The sequence below is a fragment of the Nansenia antarctica genome (assembly GCF_963989245.1).
Source record: "Nansenia antarctica genome assembly, chromosome: 1".
Classification (NCBI taxonomy): domain Eukaryota; kingdom Metazoa; phylum Chordata; class Actinopteri; order Argentiniformes; family Microstomatidae; genus Nansenia; species Nansenia antarctica.
In genome coordinates, this window is record NC_137674.1 from 26,709,602 (window position 1) to 26,731,754 (window position 22,153).

The following is a 22,153-nucleotide window of genomic DNA, read 5'->3' on the forward strand; positions in this document are numbered from 1 at the left end:
TTATTGTTTTTGTTTGCTATGCACCGTGGATGAGAGGGAAACGCAATTTCAGCCCTCTGTATGTCTGTATGTACATGTATTGGATTGACAATAAAGCTGACTTTGACTGACTGACTTTAGTTGATTTGTTTACCTTGCGGAGCTTCTCGATCATCTCCTCGATGCTGACGTCTCCGTTCTGGGAGACCTTGTTCTCCATGTGGGTGAGCCAGTCACACAGCTCTCTGTTCTTCTCGTTGAACACGGCCCACTCATTCAGCTTCTCTGACACCTGCTGCCTGCGCAGAGAGAACTGGAGACACACTGTGAGCTTAGAATGATAAGGTTCTAGAATCTCTGTTTAGGGTAGTTCAAAGATAATGAGAGGGACATAATGACATTTTTACAAAAAAATGTCAACATTTTAAAAATAACACCACACAGGCATTAATAAACACCTAATGGATCAGATTATGTAAAAAACTTAATTTTGACCAAAAATGGAGATAGAACCTTATAATTCTAACGTCACGACACAGTAAAACAAAAAAAGCAGGTAAATACATACATATACTATATTTATACATATACATTATTATAACAACTACTGTGATATGCATAAACACATAAAACAATTAATGAATTGTTAATTATTTAATTATGTAAATCAACTGTTTTACCCAAGTAAGAAATTAATGTAGCACTGCAGTGATGGAAAAAAAGTGTTAACTGATGTGATACTTGTAAAGCTACAGGAGCTCACTTCCTGTGCATATCTGGTATCTAGGTCGACATACTCATACGACGCCGTTGCAGTTTGTGAAAAAAACATGTCCTGTTTTGCATTGAGGTTTCAGTTCACCTCAGCCCTCTCTGAATTTGCATCCGGCAAACTCTCTCAAATGAAAGTAGCTCTATTAAAATGTCTAGTCTAGAGATATTCTTAACCAGTGAAATGAATTGCTGTGAGGGAATTGCATAATGAGAGATAACATTCAATCATGTTGACCATGGCCCTTTTAAAAATGTCGTGACGTTAGAATTATAAGGTTCTATCTCCATTTTTGTCAAAATTGAGTTTTTTACATAATCTGATCCATTAGGTGTTTATTAATGCCTGTTTTAAAATGTAGAACTTTTTTGGTTTGTAATTAATAAAATACAAAGGTTCCATCTCACAAAACATAATGGAATGTAAAAACTTTGACGCTCAATATCTCTGAACTACCCTAAACGGAGATAGAACCTTATAATTGTAAGCTCACGATGTAGTAATGCAAAGTTACCATTTACCACATTACCATTTTGCCTTCATTGCAAAAACCTGACAGTTTGCTAACCACTGTTTCTATTCTACTGCCCACAACAATATTGACTCATGCCATCAGTCAGTACAAGTCCCACAACTTGATGTTCCATTAGACTACGTACACAAGTCGTCTATTGTGGAACATCAGCGCCACCATGTGGACACACAGGTCATTACAGACCTGCAGGCTGTTACAAACATTAAGACCAGCAGGTGTGATGTGTATTGTATGCACTAAATGGTAAACAGATGGCACTTATACAGCGCCTTATTCCAAAGCGCTTTACAACGGCCTCTCATTCACCCATTCATACACACATTCACACACCAATGGCGGCAAGCTGCCATGCAAGGCGCCAGCCGGCCCGCTCACTCACTGGGAGCAATTTGGGGTTCAGTGTCTTGCACAAGGACACTTCGACTTCCTACTGTACCTGGTGGCATATCTCCTACTGTAACAGTCCTACTGTACCTGGTGGCAGATCTCCTACTGTAACTGTCCTACTGTACCTGGTGACAGATCTCCTCCCACTGTAACTGTCCTACTGTACCTGGTGACAGATCTCCTCCCACTGTAACAGTCCTACTGTACCTGGTGACAGATCTCCTCCCACTGTAACTGTCCTACTGTACCTGGTGTGCAGATCTGCTCCTACTGTAACTGTCCTACTGTACCTGGTGGCAGATCTCCTCCCACTGTAACTGTCCTACTGTACCTGGTGGCAGATCTCCTCCCACTGTAACTGTCCTACTGTACCTGGTGGCAGATCTCCTCCCACTGTAACAGTCCTACTGTACCTGGTGGCAGATCTCCTCCCACTGGCGATGTAACAGCTCAATGCGCTCCTGCAGCACAGACAGGTCGTCAGGGCTGATGTAGCAGGAGAGAGACTCCCTCAGCACAGTCAGGTGGGCCAGGTCTTCTGTCCAGCCGTCAAACATGTTCTCCAAATCCTGTTTTGGGGTAAACAGAAAATAAATCATCTCCTTTAAACGCTCGATAAAACCTTTGGTTGTAAAAATGTAAACAATCAATAGATAGCAGGATGGGATAGCAGGCCCATGCCTGCGGACCGCAGGTTCCAGGAAGGGGTATGCTGGGGGAGGAGGTCAGTTAGGTACTGGGGGGCGCAGGCTTGGAGGGATTTGTAGGTGAGGAGGAGGATGTTATGTGATGCGGGACTTGACCGGGAGCCAGTGGAGGTGAATGAGGGTGGGGGTGATGTGCTGCCAGGGCTTGGTGTGGGTGAGGACCCTGGCAGCTGAGTTCTGCACATACTGGAGCCTGTCCAGGGCTTTGTTGGGAACCCCTGAACAGGACTCCATTACAATAGTCCAGACGGGAGGTGACGAAGGCGTGGATGAGGGTTTCGGCAACAGAGTCAGTGAGGGAGGGTCGTAATCTGGCGATGTTTCTGAGGTGGAAAAAGGCGGATTTGGTGATGGATTTTATATGGGACTGGGAGGAGAGGGTGGAGTCGAGGATGACGCGCAGGTTACGGACTCGCCCAGGTCACACAGTTGTTCTGACATGGGTCTAATCAGAGCACTTTGTATTTCGGGTGAGCAGAAACTCTCCTCTGTCTGTAACAGCAGCACTACGCAGGTCTGTTGTACCTTGCAGCGCATCTGTTCTGCTTGCAGGTCCTCATGGTGGTCAGGAAGGACCTGAGACAGCTGTCGTTTGAAGGCCCTCAACTTCTCCAGGGATCCCCCGATGCCTCTCTCACATCTCTCCCAATCCTGTGGATCGCACCCACATGTAAACCATCATCAACACTATTCCTAACAATATTTTTAGTGTTACTATCTACTTTCTGTTAACAATATAACGATTTCCAATAAAAGATTTCTTCTACTTGTCTCCAGAGGGATATTTTAACACTTAATCAGCCATGAGGGTAAATGAGGGAGCCCTGTGAGTAAAAAGAAAAAAGTGATATCTTTGCACTCGATCAAATTTCAGGACCCTCCTTTCATGACTTTTCCTAGATATGTGCGTTCTACCACCCAGTATCCTTACATTTTCTAAATCACATCAGGATAAGCTAATATAAAGCTATTTTGAAGTTTTTCTGTGTAGGAGGAAGGCTAATTTACAAGACGGGCCAACTAGTGGTCGTTGTGTGTAAACAGCAGCTTCCCATTGTAAAGACTATGGTCATTAGACCCCCGAGGCGGCTCTTACAGTAGGTAAAAAAGGCACGGCTGCTCTAGTGTTAAAGGGGTGTGTACTTTTAACAGGGTGGCCAGCTCTCTCTTGTGTTCCTCTCTAGTGTTAAAGGGGGGGTGTACCTTTAACAGGGTGGCCAGCTGTCTCTTGTGTTCCTCTCTAGTGTTAAAGGGGGGTGTACCTTTAACAGGGTGGCCAGCTCTCTCTTGTGTTCCTCTCTAGTGTTAAAGGGGGGTGTACCTTTAACAGGGTGGCCAGCTCTCTCTTGTGTTCCTCTCTAGTGTTAAAGGGGGGGTGTACCTTTAACAGGGTGGCCAGCTGTCTCTTGTGTTCCTCTCTAGTGTTAAAGGGGGGTGTACCTTTAACAGGGTGGCCAGCTCTCTCTTGTGTTCCTCTCTAGTGTTAAAGGGGGGTGTACCTTTAACAGGGTGGCCAGCTCTCTCTAGTGTTAAAGGGGGGGGTGTACCTTTAACAGGGTGGCCAGCTCTCTCTTGTGTTCCTCTCTAGTGTTAAAGGGGGGTGTACCTTTAACAGGGTGGCCAGCTCTCTCTTGTGTTCCTCTCTAGTGTTAAAGGGGGGTGTACCTTTAACAGGGTGGCCAGCTCTCTCTTGTGTTCCTCTCTAGTGTTAAAGTGGTGTGTACCTTTAACAGGGTGGCCAGCTCTCTCTTGTGTTCCTCCAGACAGATGTTGGCGTTCCTCCAGCGCTCCTGGATGTCGGTGAGCTCGCCCTGCAGGGTCACCTCCACCCTGCTGTCTGCAGACAGGAGCAGCTGCCGCCCCGCCTCCACCGTCAGGATGTAGCTGCCCTGCTGCCGCTGCAGAACCTTCTCCTTCAGCTGAGAGAGCACAGGATAATCATTTGTGACGTTAGAATTATACGTTTCTATCTCCATTTTTGGTCAAAATTTACATTTTACATAATCTGATCCATTATGTGTTTATTAATGCCTGTGTGGTGTTATTTTTAAAACGTTGACATTTTTTAGTTAGTAATTAATAAAATACAAAGGTTCCATCTCACAAAACATAATGTAATGTAAAAACTTTGACGCTCATTATCTCTGAACTACCCTAAACGGAGATAGAACCTTATAATTCTAAGGTCACGCATTATAATATCTTTATATATCTATCTATCTATCTTTTTTTTATCGAGTTTTTATTGGGTTTCAGCATAGACATGGACAGAACATCATATCTCCATCTTATGATAAAACAAAGGGTAAAGAAACATAGCATAACCCATAAACAGATGGGTAAAAAAGTGAAAAGGAAAGGGAAAAAAGTAAGAAAATAAGAAGAAATAAGAAGTCCGGAGGTGTTTCAAAAAACATGTTACTGGTAATATATTTTGAATGAGTATTAAATGAGAAGGTGTCACGTTTCATAAATGTTCCATTTTTCACAGTATTTTTTAAATATATTGATTTTGAGTCTCAAAAAGGTATGTCATCTTTTCCATAACAAAAATGTCTTGGACAATTTCCAGCCACTGATAATATCTTAGATTTATATAGCGCCTTTCTCAAACCCCAAGGACGCTTAACATATTTCATCGACAGATAAGTCAGACAGACAGAACAGAAAAACAAAGCAAAGAAACAAAGACAACGAGAGTGACAAACTAGACTAGAGGCCAAAGGCCTTAGACAACAGGTGGGTTTTGAGTGCTGATTTAAAAGTGTCCAGGGTAGGGGGGCATTGCGGATCGCTGTGGGGACCCTGACTCCTCAATACCGACAACGGGCTGACAGAACATCGACATGCTAGAAACACATAACTACACAATTAGATGATCACACAGCCCCAAACACGAACACGTCCCAAAACGAAAGTATTTACAAAGGTCTCCCTTACCAGTAGCCTATGGCAAAAGAGAATAGTGAATCCAATCCACAAATTATAAGTATTTAGTGATCGTTAAATTGTTGTTTATTATTATATCGAGTGGGAATTTTAGTGTTATTATATTTTTTTTTTGTCTTCGAGTGGTTTAGTCCTAGGCTGCGTTCGTAAATTCGCTCTGGAAATCTGATCAGCAGTCATCGAATGCCTCTTGTCCAATCAAATTACTTGGTCCCTTTATGACGTTGAGCCCAGTGTGCCCCCCCGGCGCTCTCAGAGCGAATTTTTACGAACGCAGTCCTAGACTTTGGGAACCCCTGAACTACACTACAGTATTAGGATGCTTATACAGGTGCTAGATGTGGACACTATCCTTGAAGGCCTAACAGAATATGGTTCATCATCTGAATGAATGATGTCCACCACTGGTGGAATGTGCTTCCCACGGCTGTCAGAACTGCAGAGTCACTACCCATCTTCCGTCGGAGACTGAAGACCCATCTCTTCAGGTTACACCTTAACTCCTGAGACTTCTACTGCCCCCCTGCACTGTGTCTCCTGAAGACACCCGCTTTTCCCCTTTACTGTGTCCCCTAAAACCTCTATTGCCCCCCTTGTACTGTTTCTCTGTTTCTCCAGTGTCTATATTTAAAAAAAAGTCTAGGTTTAGATGATGGTGATAGAAGTAGATTTTTCCTTCTATCACAGACTGCCAATGGCCACGGGCCTGAGCTGGATTACTCTTCCTGCTACGACTGGTGGATTGATGATTCACTTGCTTAGTCAAATGTATCGATTGTAAGTCGCTTTGGAATAAGGCGTCTGCTAAATGCCTAAATTGTAAAAATGTAAATGTGTACCTGAACTGCGTCCAGCATGGCGCGGGCCTGCTGCAGAGGGACAGGAGCCCCGGCCTGGAGGGCCTCTGCTGGGTGAGAGACCTCCACCAGCCATTTACGCAGCTTCTCTGCCATCTCCCTGTAGCGCTGCCACTGGCGGATCAGGCTGTCGATGATGCCCCGCCTCTGCTGGGCACGCCGCACCACGCCCTGCCACTGGTTACTCAGCAGCGCCAACTTCAGGTTGAACTCGTCCCTGCAGGACAGAGCACATGTGACACGTGTCACAACATCTAACTGCATTTCTACAACAGTATGTTTGGATACTGGATTCTGATTGGCTAGCAACAGTGGTAAATATCTCAACAACCCACAGTTCAGACCGCATTTCCAGTATCAATGCGCCTCCCAATCAATCTGATTAAGAACACCTGTGCTGACCTACAATGCAATGGTTGATCTTGTTTATGGTTGATACTATATTCTGTGGCGGAAGGATATATGTATTCTGAAACGATTAATGATTGTAAATACATGAATTTAATGTTACAACTGTGTATTTATTTGTTATATTATGTGGTGGTGGCACCTGGACATGCATACAACCTCCCCTACCCCTAACCATCTCCCCTAACCCTGCCACCCCCCCTCCCCGTTCGTTAACTCTGTGTTCTATGTGCCCATGTTATCTGTTGCTTGTTGTCTGTGTTTTCCATTTCTCCCATATTGTCAGCGTCTTTGAGCCTCGGAAAAGCACTATATAAATATAATGAATTATTATTATTATTATTATTATTACTCTACCTGTCATCCACTTGTCCCTGCTCCAACATCCTCTGTCCATCACTGATTATTGAGTGAAGGATCTGCTGACGACTAAACATCTCAGCTTGGAACAGCTGTAAAGAAAACACATTCAGATCAAGACGTCAGCATTTTGGCAGAGGTAATATAGTAACTAATGCATTACAGCTCTCATGGGAAATCTATGGATTTCAAGTGTCCTAGCAATTCCACTGTAGGTTGCAAGTCTGTTTCGAGCAGGACCTCTGACCTCATGTGCTCTCTGTTGCTCCATCAAACTCTGGTAGTTGCCAGAGATCTCCACACCCAGTTTCTCCTCCGTCTGCACCAGGAACTCCATCCACGTCTCACATTTCTCCAGGAAGGTCTGCTGTTGCAGCAGGAAGGACTGGAGCTTGCTGAAGAGAGATCATCAACACCATCACAAGTCAACTCAACAAAACACTTTAGTTATTGAAATGACTTGCCATGTCGTCATTATATACGGGACAGTTTCATAAACTGCAGTGTTTGTTCTTACCCAGTGGTGTAGTCTAGTGTTTTCTAGTGGGTATACTGTGAATTTTCCCTCCCAGCCTCATATCGTTCATTTCGGAACACCATAAAAATACATCTGCGCTCCCTGTCTAACATTATATATATATCTAACATTACATGTTATAAGGCTGATCTGTGCATGATAGTGCTGCATCTCCCCCCGTTGATGTTATATGACGCTATAGTCCCGATGGTCCAAAATTCAAGTGCTTCGTAACACAGACAGGGTGAATTTTATGAATGAAAGTTAAAGTTCTGTCACAAAACTTTCCTAGTGGGTATACAGCGTAGTCCTGCGTATCACCTAGACTACACCACTGTTCTTACCTGAATCTCTCGGTGGTTTGGGCGGAGGCAGCAGACCAGCTCCTGTTGATGTTCTGCATGCGTTTGATCTCAGAGTCGTTGAGAGGTAGCCTGTAGCCCAGCTCGTTCAGGCGCTCCAGGTCTGGGAACATGCCGCTGAACTTCAGCATCTGCCTCTGGAGGGAGAGCCACAGCACAGCTCGTTAGAATTATATGGTTCTAAGCCCCGCAGTGGCGCAGCGGTCTAAGCATTAGCCTCTAGTGCAAGCTGCCCACCGGGGACTGGGATCGAATGCCGGTCTCGCCAGATTGGTCAAAATTGAGTTTTTTTACATAATCTGATTCATTAGGTGTTTATTAATGCCTGTGTGGTGTTATTTTTTAAAATGTTTACATTTTTTAGTTGGTAATTAATAAAATACAAAGGTTCCATCTCACAAAACATAATGGAATGTAAAAACTTTGACGCTCAATATCTCTGAACTACCCTAAACGGAGATAGAACCTTATAATTCTAAGCTCACGAGCTGGTGTTAGCCTCGTAAATGAGCATAGCTTCACACCGTACATTCGCGTCAGCAATCTTCTATAACAATCAGTCATATACGGTACTAGATTCTGCTGTGTCACCTTGAGCTCCTCCATGCGGTCCTGGATGATGGACAGGTCGGCAGAGCCGTTGGGATCCTGGGACTTTAGAGCCTCCTCCGCTTCCACTGTCCAGCGACCCAGGGAGTCCAGCTGCTCGCTGAAGGTCTCGTAGTCCTGGACTCCGGCCTGGAGGGGAAGAGGACAAGAGATGAGACGTCTGAAAAGGAGAACTGTTTTATAGCCTCCAGTTCCAGCACATTCCTACAAGGTTCCTACAAGTTTCAACAAGTCCAATTTAAGACCTTTTGGGACCTTTTTTAGACCTCTTTGAATAGCATTTTAGACCTATTCGCGACACCATATGATAGCTTTTTGTCATCCTCGAGGTGATGAAACTAGGGATTTCACTGCCATACAGACATAAAAGGGTTCCAGCTTGATTCATTTCCGCGTAAATAGATGTGGTCGGACTGATTTCCTTGCAGGATCTCATTTTTAAGACCTAGCACCTCATTTTTTTGACCGAATAACTGGAATTTGAGACCTTTTTAGCCTTGTAAATTGGAATTCTGGATTTATTTTTTTAAGACCAGCGCGGGAACCCTGCATTCAAAATGTGTAGTAGTAGTAGTAGTAAAATGTGTCCTGGAATATTTAAGCAATTGATACAAACGTTGCTTGTGTCTTGCTAGATGGTCAAATGTTCCTCCTTTACCTGCAAGGTTGTCAGCTGCCTGGTGAGGGCCTGCTCCACGGTAGCCAGGCGCTGGGCCAGGGAGAGGTGGTCTGACTGGATAGCAGAAGCTGCTGAGATGTCCACCTGCTGTTTCAGCTGCTCCCCCATCTCCAGGAGGACATGCAGGGAGGCCTGCACTGGAGCCTGGGACCGCAGCAGCTCCTGAGGGGGGGAGAGAAACCGCCATACATGAATAACAGAACTGAAAGCATAATTGACAGCTGACAGCGGTCAATCTAGAGGGGGAGTGGTTGGGGGGTGGGGTTAACCAGCTGTTGTTACCGCCCATTACCTGGCTGTGCAGAAGTGTGAAAAGCTCCAGATCTTTGAGTGACCTTTTCTCTGCTTAGTGGTTTCAGGTGTAGCAACTTTCAAATACTCATGTCGTCTTCAATTTGTTTTCCGATTTCAATGTATGATACGTAATTTGAAAGCTTACAATCTGTAGTTTAAGCAAAACTGAAAAATGACTTTGCCTTCTGGTTGCACATTTCACCTGACTGTGTCACATATGTAAAATGGTATTGACGGTAGATTACAGTATATTACTTGGTGATGAACCATTTGCATATTAGCTAAATAGGCTAAAAGCTGTCCATGAAACTATAAACTAATAAACTAAACTAGATATTAAAAAGTAGCAAACACGGGGCGCTTAGGTGGCGTAGTGGGCTAAGCGTCGACCATGTAACCGCAGGGTTCCCGGTTCGATTCCGGCCGCGGACATATCCTGCATGTCATCCCTTCTCTCTCTCTCACCCATCCTTCCTGTCAAATCTCTACTATCTCTATCACAAAAAAAGTAGCAAACACTCTCTCCGTGCTCCACTCACACTGCATTCCTGGATCCAGGTGGACGCCTCCTCGTCTGTGACGTCCTTGTTGCAGGTGGTCTTGAGTAGCTGGTCGGCACGCCCCTCCTGCAGCAGCACGCTGGCAGAGCTCTGCCTCTCCAGCTGCTGGTAGTGCTGCCACAGCTGCAGCAGGGCCGTGCTGCTCTTCAGACGCTCCACCATCTCCTCCCGTAGGCTGGTCCACCTGAACACACCACAGACATGGAAATTGACTGCACTTATATATCGCTTTTTTTGCTGCTCCAAAGCTGCTCCAGAGCGCTTTACAACGGCCTCTCATTCACCCATTCACACACACATTCACACACCAATGGCGGCAAGCTGCCATGCAAGGCGCTGGCCGGCCCGCTCACTGGGAGCAATTTGGGGTTCAGGGTCTTGCCCAAGGACACTTTGACATGTGGCCAGCCGGGGCTCGAAACCGCTGATCTGCCGACCTTGTGATCATTAGACAGCGGCTCTACCTCCTGCGCCACAGCTGCCCACTATGGTTGATATTGCTGACTTGCTGACTGGAAATCAATTGATTTCAATTTCACAAGGCATTACAACATGTTAGTTTGCAAAACAAACAAAAAATACATCGGCCTTTTGATGTACAGAGCTGACATTCTCACCTGGCGTTAACATCCTTGAGGGCGTTGTTGAGGGAGTCTGACACAGACGGGTGGCACTCCTTCAGTAGCTGGTGTGTCACAGAGCCGTACTTTCTCAAACTGCTCTCCTGCTTCTCCAATTCCGATTGTAGATTCTTCACAAACAAAAAACAGTACCGATACATTAGTTAAACCAGCCATGAGTACAAATAATACAGACATAAATATCTTAATCAGAGCCAGTGTTAGATGTTAGATTTCCATGATAGTCCCATTATTTTATTCTATTTATTCATATCGTTCTTGCTCCTGTTTTATATTTTATATTTTATATGAAAGTCCCATTGTTTTATCCTATTGCTCTGATCAAATTGTATTTAGTCTATGTGTTGATGTTGGTGTTGTTTTATTTTGTAATTGTGCTGTTTGTTTTAACTACTGTTTGTTTGTAACTTGATGTTTTAAGCTGCTGTCTTGGCCAGGCTTCCCTTGAAAAAGAGATCATTGTGTCTCAATGGGACCGACCTGGTTAAATAAAGTTACAAAAAAAAAAAAAAAAAAAAAAATGTGTTGGCTCATCCTGATATACCTGCAAGCTTTCCACCTGGAGTTGGACGGCCTCGAGGGATCCGGTGAGGAGGCAGAAACGTGAGACAGAGTACCTCCCCTCCATCAGGTATCCGTTGACCTCCTCTGACGCTCGCTTGTACAGGCTCCACTGGTCCAACACGGACCTGAGGCTGATCTTCAGCTGCCCTATCTGTGGAACACAAAAAACAGAAAACAACAAAATAAGAGAACATAAAAAAAATGAAAAAAAGATGATAAAAAAGATGATAAAAAATAAACTGTATTAACTTTATTATTTCACTTTGTTTTCATTTAATTTAAGCACATTGTACGTTGTTGAAATGTGCTAACAAATAACCGTAACCCTGACCCTTGATCACTACTCTTTTAGCCTCAGTAACAGAGCATCAGTAACAGCATATACTATATACACCACACTATATCTAGAGCGAAATATAGAGACAGAAAGGGAGCCTACCAAGTGGTCCAGGTTGGCCCAGGAGTGATTGACACTCTGGAGGGTCTCCATGACAACAGCACAGGCCTCGTCAGTCTTGTTCTGGACGAGAGCGCAGCCCTGCTCCTCCACCCTCTCCACGTCACACTCCTTCTCCTTCACCATCTCCTCCATCTCCTACAGAGGACACGGCAGAGAGCCGTCAGGATAACCGCCTCATTTCTCATTTCAGACATGCACGGTATGAAGATGAAGAGGGCACAAAAAATACATAACAAACACAAGAAACTGCTGGATAGTAGAAGAAGTAATCAGATGAATTGATAGTTCATGGTAGAGGCAGAGAGAGTCCATGCCTGGCAGTCCTTGAGAGCATTCTGTACAGAGGTCAAGTCCTCTATCCTGTGCTTCCTTTTCAGTCTCTCCTCCTGAGTGGTCAGCCAGATCTTCAGGGCCTGAATATTGCTCTCATATTCCAGCCACGACTCCAACAGGCTCTCCAGGAATTGGATCTTCAAACACATCACATATAAATAAAAATGTTTTTATTGATGATATCAAAGGCCCAATACACATACAAAACAGGCGTCAACTTATAACTTACAGTACTGTATAATAACAGGCTGAACAAGCTGTAATCGTGCTCTGAAATAATCTCTACATATGTGACCATTGTTCTGCTCTCACCCTCTCAGCGATGAGGCCCTGCAGTATCTGCCAGCGTCGGTTCATGGCGCCCAGCCTCTCAGCGAAGTCTGTCTTGTCGCTGCGCTTGCTCTCCACATCCTGCCCACTGATCTGCAGAACCGCCTGGTTCACAAAGTCCACAGTCAACTGCTTACAGCTGACATCAACTCTGAAACCCTGGAGAGAGAGAGAGAGAGAGGTGCTGTAGGTACCTATGTAGATACTTCATTTAGAGGGACCATTTTCGATTAGAATTGGAGAGTGAGTGTTCTGTTCACTACCTTGTACTTTTGCAGGTAGTCCTGGATGACCGTAGACCCCACGGCACTCTTGAAGTTCTCCCCGTCCTCCACAATCACGTTCTCTATGAAAGACATCCAGTTCACCAGCTCAGCGATGGCATGCCGAGAAGCCAGCTTCTCCATTTGCAACTGAGAAAAAAAAGCATACAAACAAACGCAACGTTATAAACCACAGATCACTAAAAGGCAGTGTTTTCTGAATAAGCGCAACCACTATATACTGAGTAAAGTAGGAGGAGACTAATCCCATTAGCATAGCATAGATAAGCCTGTTTAGTGACAAGCAGCATGTGGCAGTACCTGATGTAGCTTCTCCTGCACCACGGGGATGTGTGTGAGGAGCTCGGCCCACTGGGTATCAACACGGGCCAGGTCAGAGCGCAAAACCGCCAGGTCGACCTTCTTCAGACGCAGTAGCTGGTTCCCCTCGCTGACCACCGAGCTCTTCAGGCACGACCGCGTCTCCACCTCTTTAGAGAACTCCTGTGACACAGTGAAAGGATGAACATTGTCAATTGTACCTGGCTGGAATACCATTCAAATACACTGGGGGGGGGGGGGGTATATGAGCTATGTTCCTGTCTGTTGACAAACAGCACACTCACCAGGAATGCAGACAGATGGTCCTTGACCGTCTCCAGCTCCTGTGGAACCGACACGGCCTGGGTGCTCCAGAACTGCAGACGTTCTAGAGCGGACAGCAGCCACTCGCTCAGCTCAGCAGACTCCCTCTGGTACCTGAGGGTCACATTTAAACATGCTCAGTAGAATCTATCAAACCCCCACATCCACATCTTATCTCACATAACATCACATTGTGGGACACCACATAGCACCACATCTCATGAGAGCTGTGAATACTGGGAAACATGTACATGCTGTACAAATTCCAATACGTCCAGAACTCTGCTGCCCGTCTGCTCACCTCCACTCGCCGCCGTGACCACATCACCCCTGTCCTCCAAAACCTACACTGGCTCCCGGTCAAATTCAGGATCCAATTAAAAATCCTACTCACCACTTACAAAGCCATCAACAATCTGGCCCCCTCCTACCTTTGCCGACCTCGTCCCCCTCCACACCCCATCCCGTTGCCTCAGGTCTGACGACCAAACCACCCTCAAGACCAAGACCACCAGGACCAAGCTCCGGACCTGGGGTGATGGGGCCTTTTCAGCCGCAGCCCCGTCCCTCTGGAACGCCCTCCCCAACCACATCAGACAGGCCAACACCCTCCTAACATTTAAACAGGCCCTCAAAACCCACCTCTTCAAGCTTGCCTTCACCAGTTAACCCTCTCCCCCTCCCCTTCCCATGTGTCCCCAGCACTACCTTAATTAGGCCCCTATACTTTCTTTTATTTATTTTTTGTGTCTTATTATTATTACTACTCGATCTTTTCAGTTTGTAAAGAGTCTTTGAGTGTCTAGAAAAGCGCTATATAAGTCTAATGTATTATTATTATTATTATTATTATTATTATTATTATTATTATTATTATGCTGGCCCTGAGGTCAGCCCTGGGGTCAGCCCTGGGGTCAGTCTCTGACCTGGTCCAGTGTTTGAGGATGGCGTCGAGGCGCTGCAGCTCCTTGTTGACCTGGGTGGTGTTGCTGAGCCAGTGTTCCCCCAGCAGAGCGAGCTGGTTCTCCAGGCTGGGGCAGCTCACCGACAGCAGCATGCGCTTCCCCTCCTCCAGCACCTGGTAGAGCTTATGCTGGTGCTCTGTCAGCCCCCCCTTCAGGCCCTACACGAGAGAGGAGGACGAGAGCAGGACAAGCTACGTACGTTAAGATTATCCAGAGATATCATCGGTATCCTCTATTTGATAAGAGCTGTGGAACTAATATGTCTACTAGACACAGTACACTGGATGTGCCATTAATATTGTGTTTATAAGTGCATGACCGCGAGGGCGGCTGTGTCTCAGGAGGTAGAGCCACCGTCTAATGATCGCAAGGTTGGCAGATCGGCGGTTCGAGCCCCGGCTGGCCACATGTCGAAGTGTCCTTGGGCAAGACACTGAACCCCAAATTGCTCCCAGTGAGCGGGCCGGCCGGCGCCTTGCATGGTAGCTTGCTGCCATTGGTGTATGTGCCATTGATATTGTGTTTCTAAGCGCATGACACTGTTGAAAGGGATCATGTTGTTTTATTGTACCTGATACAGTGAGATTCGGTCAGTGAGTTTCTCCTCAGTCTCTTCCACCAGGCCCACCGTGGGGATACTCCCTTCTATGTTCTCCAGCTGTCCATATAGGCCCTGGTAATCCTGGAGCAAGCGGCCCCAAGTCTGAAACACCAGACATGGTAGAATTGGTCAAAAGGAAGCAATTGACCATGAGAGGAAGGGGGTTGTGGACTCATTTACCACTGGTACACGGTTGTGGCACGTGTTTTGGGTATTTACCACTGTTGCTAGCCAATCAGAATCCAGTATCCAAACATGCTGTTGGAGAATTGGTCAAAATGCCTAATTCATCTCAACTTCAATGCATAATGCACTATACATGTGAGTAGGAATACAATGAGTGTTGCACCCCTGCCTCACCTCCAGGATGTACTCCAGCTCCACGCCTCTCCTGTGGGCCTGTTTGAGGACGGCTTGGGCCTGGGCCAGCGTCTCCTCCAGGACCTGCCTCTCCCTCGGGAGGACCAAGCCGCTGACCTTCCTGAAGAACATCTCTGTCATGATCATGTGGGACTCCAGCCCCTGGAAGAACTCCTGGAGAGAAACAACAACAACAACATCCATGAGCAACACTCTTGAATTGCCTTTAGCACTAGAAGAGCCGTGAGGGGTCACGGTGACCCCTGTGAGTAAAAAAAAAAAGATATATCTTTGCACTCGATCAAATTTCAGGACCCTCCTTTCATGACTTTTCCTAGATATGTGCGTTCTACCACCCAGTACATTTTTAAAACCACTTCAGGATAAGCTAGTATAAAGCTGTTTTGCAGTTTTTCTGTGTAGGAGGCAGGCTAAAAAAAGAAGCGCCCTCTAGTAATCTCTGTGTAAATAGCAGATTTACGTTCTAAAAAGGGGGTCTATTTGACCCCCAAGGCGGCTCTACTAGAAGGTAAAATAGGCACGGCTGTTCTAGTGTTAGGCTTTAGTATCCTAGCCATTGAATTGATTATCCTATTCAAAATGCTGTTAATTCAGTGGTGACTTATACAGTAAGCTTGTCTTCTGTATATCTAAAGTAGGCTACCTTGTGTTTGTCAAGAAGATTCTGAACTTCCTCTACAGAGTTGGCGATGGTCCTCTGGTCGGCGGCCATCTTGTCCTGAGCCGTGTCCACCAGGTCAGCGAGGTCCTGTAGCGCCCGCTCATACTGGCCCTTCAGAGCCATGTTCTGGTTCAAACCACCGCGCCGGGAGCCCACAGTCATCACCAGCTCCTCATAGGCATCCTGAAGCGCACACACATGGAAACAGAGATCATGTGGGCGGATGGGGCGGCTGTAGCGCAGGAGGTAGAGCCTAGGTAGAGTCTAATGATCGCAAGGTTGGCAGATCGGCGGTTCGAGCCCTGGCCGGCGCCTTGCATGGCAGCTTGCCGCCACTGGTGTGTGAATGTGTGTGTGAATGGGTGAACGAGAGGCCGTTGTAAAGCGATTTGGATAAAGGCGCTATATATGTGCAGTCCATTATGTAGTTGACTAATGTTTACACAGTGTTACAACAGAGTGTGTGTGTGTGTGTGCGTGTGCATGTGCGTGTGTACGCTATCTGAGACAAGACTGTACCTGCAGCTTTAGCAGTTCATTGGTGGAGATCTGGTCTGCCTGCAACTCTGCTCCTCTGGTCTTCAGCTCAGTGATCCTCTGTTCAAACACTCTCAAACTCTCCTCAGATTCAGCAATGACCTGTTAGGAGCACCAACGTTGATGACCATCTTAAACATATCCTATAATAACATATCGTTTTAATTCTTATCCATACGATCAGTTGAGAGGGAAAGTGTCAAGCAACGAGAGTGGCTCCTACCTCTAGCTGTTTGGAGGCCGGTCTGTCCATCGCCCCCGCCAATGTCTGAAGAATCTGCCACTTTGTCTCAGTTAAAGCACTGTAGAGTAGCCGCAACTCTGTCTGTATAAGACAAAGGAAGGTTTCCCTTAATGCATACTGTTGAATAAACTACTAGACAAAGTTACAGTGAGGTGAGATACTGTATGATACAGCTAGAGACACACCACATATACAGTACATTACGTGAGCTTAGAATTATAAGGTCCTATCTCCGTCTAGGGTAGTTCAGAGATATTGAGCGTCAATGTTTTTACATTCCATTATGTTTTGTGAGATGGAACCTTTGTATTTTTATTAATTACTAACTTAAAGAATGTCAAAAAATAATTAAATAACACCACACAGGCAATTCTTTGACCAAAAATGGAGATAGAACCTTATAATTCTAACGTCACGATAGGCAAACCTGGTAGGCTGTGAGTTCCTGCATCCTGGTCCTCATGTGTTCGCAGCGCCGCCCCAGAGCCGCGTCCAGAGCCCCCAGCCTGTCTGTCAGGCAGTCCAGGGTGTCCTCTAGTAGGGCCTGGCCCTCCCCACACAGCCCTGTCGGGCCATCCAGGAGACCCCGACTAAGGCTCATCTCCCCAGTCACATCACCTACATCCTTCCCCAAGGCCTGGAGAAAGAGTCGACTCGATAAACATACAGTATATATGACCTGAGATTAAAAACAACAGTGGAAGCAATTGACCATGAGAGGAAGGGAGTTGTGGACTAATTTACCACTGGTACAAGGTTGTGGCACGAGGCGAAGCAGAGTAGGAAAACCCTGTACAGTGGTAAATGAGTCCACAACCCCCGCCCTCCAATGGTCAATTGGTAAAACAGCCACCACATAATATAAAAAATAAATACACAGTTGTAACATTAAATTAATGTATTTACAATCATGATGATCGTTTCAGAATACATATATCCTTCCGCCACATAATATAGTTCCATAACCATTACCATAACCATAACCAACCATTACATTGGAGGTAAGCACAGCTGTTCTTAATCAGATTGATTGGGAGGCGCATTGATACTGGAAATGCGGTCTGAACTGTGGGTTGTTGGGGGTATTTACCACTATTGCTAGCCAATCAGAATCCAGTATCCAAACATGCTGTTGTAGAATGTACTTTAGAATAGATTAGATTAGATTCAACTTCTTTGTCATTGGCAGAGTACCAGACCACGAAATGCAGTACCATGATACCATTCGCAATGCAGTACCACAATAGCATTCATTTCTAAACTACAAGTATACAATATGATCATTTAAAGTTTAGGCTACATTGTGTTAAACTGATTGACTGTTGTGTGCTTGAAGATGACGTTATGATGTTATCTTACCTCCTGTTTTTGAAGCAGTGTCTCCGCGTCTTCAGCTAGAAGCACAGAGCTAGAGAAGAGCGTGTTCTCCACGTCATCCAGCCAAGAGGAGGTGGCCGACACTGCTGCATACAGCTGCTGCTCCATAGACACGGTCTGCCTCTCACAAACTCTCGTCTGGAAAACATAGTTGCATAGTTGTGTACATGTGTGCATAGTTGTGTGCATAGTTGTGTACGTGCATAGTTGTGTACATGTTGTACACTAAACAGTCCCCCCCCCCAAAAAAACATGCAATAACTTGACGTTAGAATTATAAGTTTTTTTGTCGAATTTAGTCAAAATTTTGTATTTTACATAATCTGATCCATTAGGTGTTTATTAATGCCTGTGTGGTGTTATTTTTAAAATGTTGAAATTTAGTTATTCATAAAATACAAAGGTTCCATCTCACAAAACATAATGGAATGTAAAAACTTTGACACTCAATATCTCTGAACTGCCCTAGACGGAGATAGAACCTTATCATTCTAAGCTCACGATAATAGTAGACAATGTTATAGTTTTATAGAGTTTATAGTATAGTGATTCTAACCTGGGATGACATTTCCTCCATTGTCTGGCTGAATCCGTCATACAAAGTCTTGAGGGAGGACTTGTCCTGGACTTGGGTCTCCCCCTTGAACAGCGGTCCAGTTGTGGTCACTCGAGCGGTCCTGGAGAACACCTGTTATGGAGAACAGCATGAGCATTGTTAAGACATCACAGTAGACAGTACTACAGAAGATATTCAGGGAGATACCCACAGTTTATAATTAAGCAATGTCACAGGAGAGGGAGTGCTGTTATACTGAATATCAGCACAGCTGTGATTCGGTCGTAGGTAAAACAATCCAAAGACAATCACAGCCGTGCTGATATTCAGTATAACAGCACGACCTCGAGTGTGATATTGCTTTTACACAACAGTTCTACAGCAACATTTATTAGTTAACAGTAATAAGCGACAACAGATTATATACAAAAAATAGTTCCGCAACTTAACCTCCACTGGACTGTTGCCTAGTAACCTGAACACAAACATCCGCAGGCTAGCTACTTTGTATTAACGGTCATTTAATAGAACACCTGTGCGGCGGAGTGATATATATAGGTTAAGAGTCCCAGTGCTGTTATACTGTATATCGGTACTCATGGAATGCCTCTTGTCCAATCAAATTACTTGGTCGGGAACTAACTGTTGTATAACGAGTCATAAATACGCATTGGTTTCAGTGTGGGATCGCTACCGGCTGATTGAGGTCCTGCTCCAGGGTTTTCTGGAGGAGCTGCAGCTTGGTTCTCAGCTCCATCCTCATGCTCTCCCATCTCTGTCTCATCTGCTCCTGTGCAGCCCGAGTCTCTCTCTCCAGCACCACCTCTGGAGAGAAGGGCTCCGTCATACTGCAAAGAAACATGGTGTTACACCTTAACTGCTCCTCCTGAGACATCTACTGCCCCCCAGCACTGCGTCTCCTGAAGACACCCGCTTTTCCCCTCTATTGTGTCCCTAAAAACATCTATTGCCCCATTGTACTGTTTCTCCAGTGTCTAAATAAGTAAATAAAAAAATAAAAAAAATAAAAAAAATATATATATACCTAGGTTTAGGAGAAGGTGATAGAAGAAGGTTTTTCCTTCTATCAATGGCCCCGGGCCTGAGCTGGATTACTCTTCCTGCTACGACTGGTGGATTGATGATTCACGTGCTTAGTATTCAAATGTATTGATTGTAAGTCGCTTTGAAATAAGGCGTCTGCTAAATGCCAAAAATGTAAAAATGTAAGAAGATCAGACCGTAGATTCGAATAATGAGATAAATCAAAGCCAGTGAAATGGATACTGAGAATAAGGTTTTGGTATTTCAAGTGAATGTCCATGTACAGGGTTCCTACAAGTTTCAACAAGTCACATTTAAGACCTTTTAGACCTTTTTTAGACCTCTTTGAATCGAATTTTAGACCTATTCGTGACACCATATGATAGCTTTTTGTCATCGTCGAGGTTAATGAAATTAGGGATTTCACTGCCATACAGACAAAAAAGGAAGCGAATTAGCATTTTTTCGGTTCCAGCTTGATTCATTTCCTCATAAATAGATGTGGTCGGACTGATTTCCTTGCAGGATCTCATTTTTAAGACCTAGCACCTCATTTTTTAGACCGAATAACTGAAATGTGGACACCTGTTGGTTGTTAGGCCTTATGAGTTGGATTGCTGGATTTTAGACTTCAAGGCTTTTTAAGACCAGCGCGGGAACCCTGCATGTAGACTCTTGACCTTGGCGGTTGTGTGTTAGGGGGCCGTACGTACCTGGCGCTGCTGGGTGAGGCCTGTTGGATCAGGATCTCCTCCCCCCTGCTGGCCACAGACAGCAGCAGCTTCTTCTGCTCGGCCAGCTGCTCCTCCAGCTCCTACACAACACACAACACACACACACAACACACAACACACAACACACAACACACAACACACAACACCATGTGTCCGTCACAATCAGTCAGTTCACAGCAATGGTTATGGAAGCAAATTACCATGAGAGGAAGGGGGTTGTTTACCACTGGTACAGGGTTGTGGCACGAGGCAAAGCCTTACAATCATTAATCGTTTCAGAATACATATATCCTTCCGCCACAGAATATAGTCCCATAAACAAGATCAACCATTGCATTGTAGGTCAGCACAGGTGTTCTTAATCAGATTGATTGGGAGGCGCATTGATACTGGAAATGCGGTCTGAACAGTGGGTTGTTGAGATATTTACCACTGTTGCTAGCCAATCAGAATCCAGTATCCAAACATGCTATTGTAGAAGTAGCGATTTAATATTGCATGAGTGTGTGGGAGTGTTCAGTACCCTCTGTCTCTGGAGGCTGTCCTGGTGGTGCTGGGAGCGCGTGGTCCGGGCCTGGGCCAGCCAGTCCTGCACGCTGGGGCAGTCGGACAGGCTGGAGTCTGACCCACTGTCCTCCTGCTCCACCAGGCCACCCTGGAGGACCACACAGGCAGACATGTTCATCCAGAGACACTGATGCAAAATACAGGTGATTGATTGGTTGAAAGGTTATTGATCTGATGATTTTTTTTGATTCACATGATCTCTCCACACAATCAAGTCTACATGCTTGATCTTTTCGATTGTATTGTATATTTTTAATATAAAAAAAAAAGTAAAACATTATGCAGTCCATTACGGCAGATTTACTTGATCATAGTCGTCATAAAATACATTTGAACTCGTGATTATTTACTCCAGTTCACCTAATCATAATCATAATCATATCCCTTCACACATAAGCAGTAGAGAGCAGAGGGGGGCAAACAGGCACCATGCCGAAGGGGGCTAATACTAACAACTAATGCTAATGCTAAAAGCAGACATTACATGCTTCCTCAGTGAGGCCTTCAGCTCCTCCCACGCTAATGAGGCCTACAGAACAAAACAAGGTAAAGGCACTGGCCATTAGATCTACTGGCTACAGCAATTCGGTTGTTAAGTCTGACGTCACGCGTGACGTTTAGCAATTTCCGGGTCCAAATAAAAAATTCCCCGTTCCAGAGTATCAGTGTACTAAAGCGGTAGAATGACAGTTCATTCCGTTTTAGACACAGATCTATTCATACAACAAGGGACACAGCACTTTCCCGTTTTCCCCATATTGTCTCGGAAAAGCGCTATACAAATATAATTAATTATTATTATTATTATTACTGCGGCATTTCGAAGAGAGCGCCACAGCCAACGTTGGACCCGGAAAACACGTCACGACTTAACAACCGAATAGTATGGCTATAATGGAGATGAGAGGTCACTCCCTTTCTTTTTTTGCATTCATTCATGCAATTACAGTACAGATTTCATTGACCTCTCTAAGTTTCTACAGAGACCAAAGCTTAGGACATTGAGAGGACTGTAAACAGTAATAAAGTGTCTGGGGGAGAATCTCTAGCAGTGAGTCTCACTTGGATGTTGATCTGTTTGTCCTGCAGCATCCTCTGCAGCTCCAGCAGGCTGCCCTTCAGGGTGCGCAGCTTCCTGGACAGCTGCTCTCCGTCCTCCTGCGTCTCCGCCCTCCCCTCCAGCAGCAAGCTCTCGCTGTGCAGGGACAGCTCCGCCAGGACCACCACCTTCTGCTCGATCTCCAGCAGCATGTTCTGGAGCAGCAGCAGGAGAGA

General features: G+C 45.3%; 1 protein-coding gene across 1 annotated transcript in view; it reads right to left on the reverse strand.

The window, feature by feature from the left end:
- Positions 1 to 22,153, reverse strand: part of syne1b (spectrin repeat containing, nuclear envelope 1b) — a gene marked incomplete at both ends in the record, with an annotated part of 140,201 nt that overhangs the window by 16,372 nt on the left and 101,676 nt on the right. Inside the window, 33 exons of the mRNA XM_080550517.1 lie at positions 134 to 292; positions 2,087 to 2,242; positions 2,906 to 3,031; positions 4,105 to 4,299; positions 6,169 to 6,403; positions 6,952 to 7,046; positions 7,202 to 7,349; positions 7,816 to 7,970; positions 8,425 to 8,571; positions 9,101 to 9,283; positions 9,955 to 10,159; positions 10,593 to 10,726; positions 11,161 to 11,331; positions 11,620 to 11,775; positions 11,955 to 12,110; positions 12,286 to 12,462; positions 12,567 to 12,716; positions 12,888 to 13,070; positions 13,193 to 13,325; positions 14,138 to 14,334; positions 14,748 to 14,879; positions 15,138 to 15,311; positions 15,802 to 16,002; positions 16,339 to 16,458; positions 16,580 to 16,681; positions 17,028 to 17,237; positions 17,960 to 18,115; positions 18,534 to 18,665; positions 19,228 to 19,381; positions 20,291 to 20,391; positions 20,835 to 20,966; positions 21,363 to 21,407; positions 21,941 to 22,132. Of these exons, the coding sequence (XP_080406643.1) occupies positions 134 to 292; positions 2,087 to 2,242; positions 2,906 to 3,031; positions 4,105 to 4,299; positions 6,169 to 6,403; positions 6,952 to 7,046; positions 7,202 to 7,349; positions 7,816 to 7,970; positions 8,425 to 8,571; positions 9,101 to 9,283; positions 9,955 to 10,159; positions 10,593 to 10,726; positions 11,161 to 11,331; positions 11,620 to 11,775; positions 11,955 to 12,110; positions 12,286 to 12,462; positions 12,567 to 12,716; positions 12,888 to 13,070; positions 13,193 to 13,325; positions 14,138 to 14,334; positions 14,748 to 14,879; positions 15,138 to 15,311; positions 15,802 to 16,002; positions 16,339 to 16,458; positions 16,580 to 16,681; positions 17,028 to 17,237; positions 17,960 to 18,115; positions 18,534 to 18,665; positions 19,228 to 19,381; positions 20,291 to 20,391; positions 20,835 to 20,966; positions 21,363 to 21,407; positions 21,941 to 22,132 (5,112 nt within the window). The remainder of the gene's footprint in view (positions 1 to 133; positions 293 to 2,086; positions 2,243 to 2,905; positions 3,032 to 4,104; positions 4,300 to 6,168; positions 6,404 to 6,951; positions 7,047 to 7,201; positions 7,350 to 7,815; positions 7,971 to 8,424; positions 8,572 to 9,100; positions 9,284 to 9,954; positions 10,160 to 10,592; positions 10,727 to 11,160; positions 11,332 to 11,619; positions 11,776 to 11,954; positions 12,111 to 12,285; positions 12,463 to 12,566; positions 12,717 to 12,887; positions 13,071 to 13,192; positions 13,326 to 14,137; positions 14,335 to 14,747; positions 14,880 to 15,137; positions 15,312 to 15,801; positions 16,003 to 16,338; positions 16,459 to 16,579; positions 16,682 to 17,027; positions 17,238 to 17,959; positions 18,116 to 18,533; positions 18,666 to 19,227; positions 19,382 to 20,290; positions 20,392 to 20,834; positions 20,967 to 21,362; positions 21,408 to 21,940; positions 22,133 to 22,153) is intronic.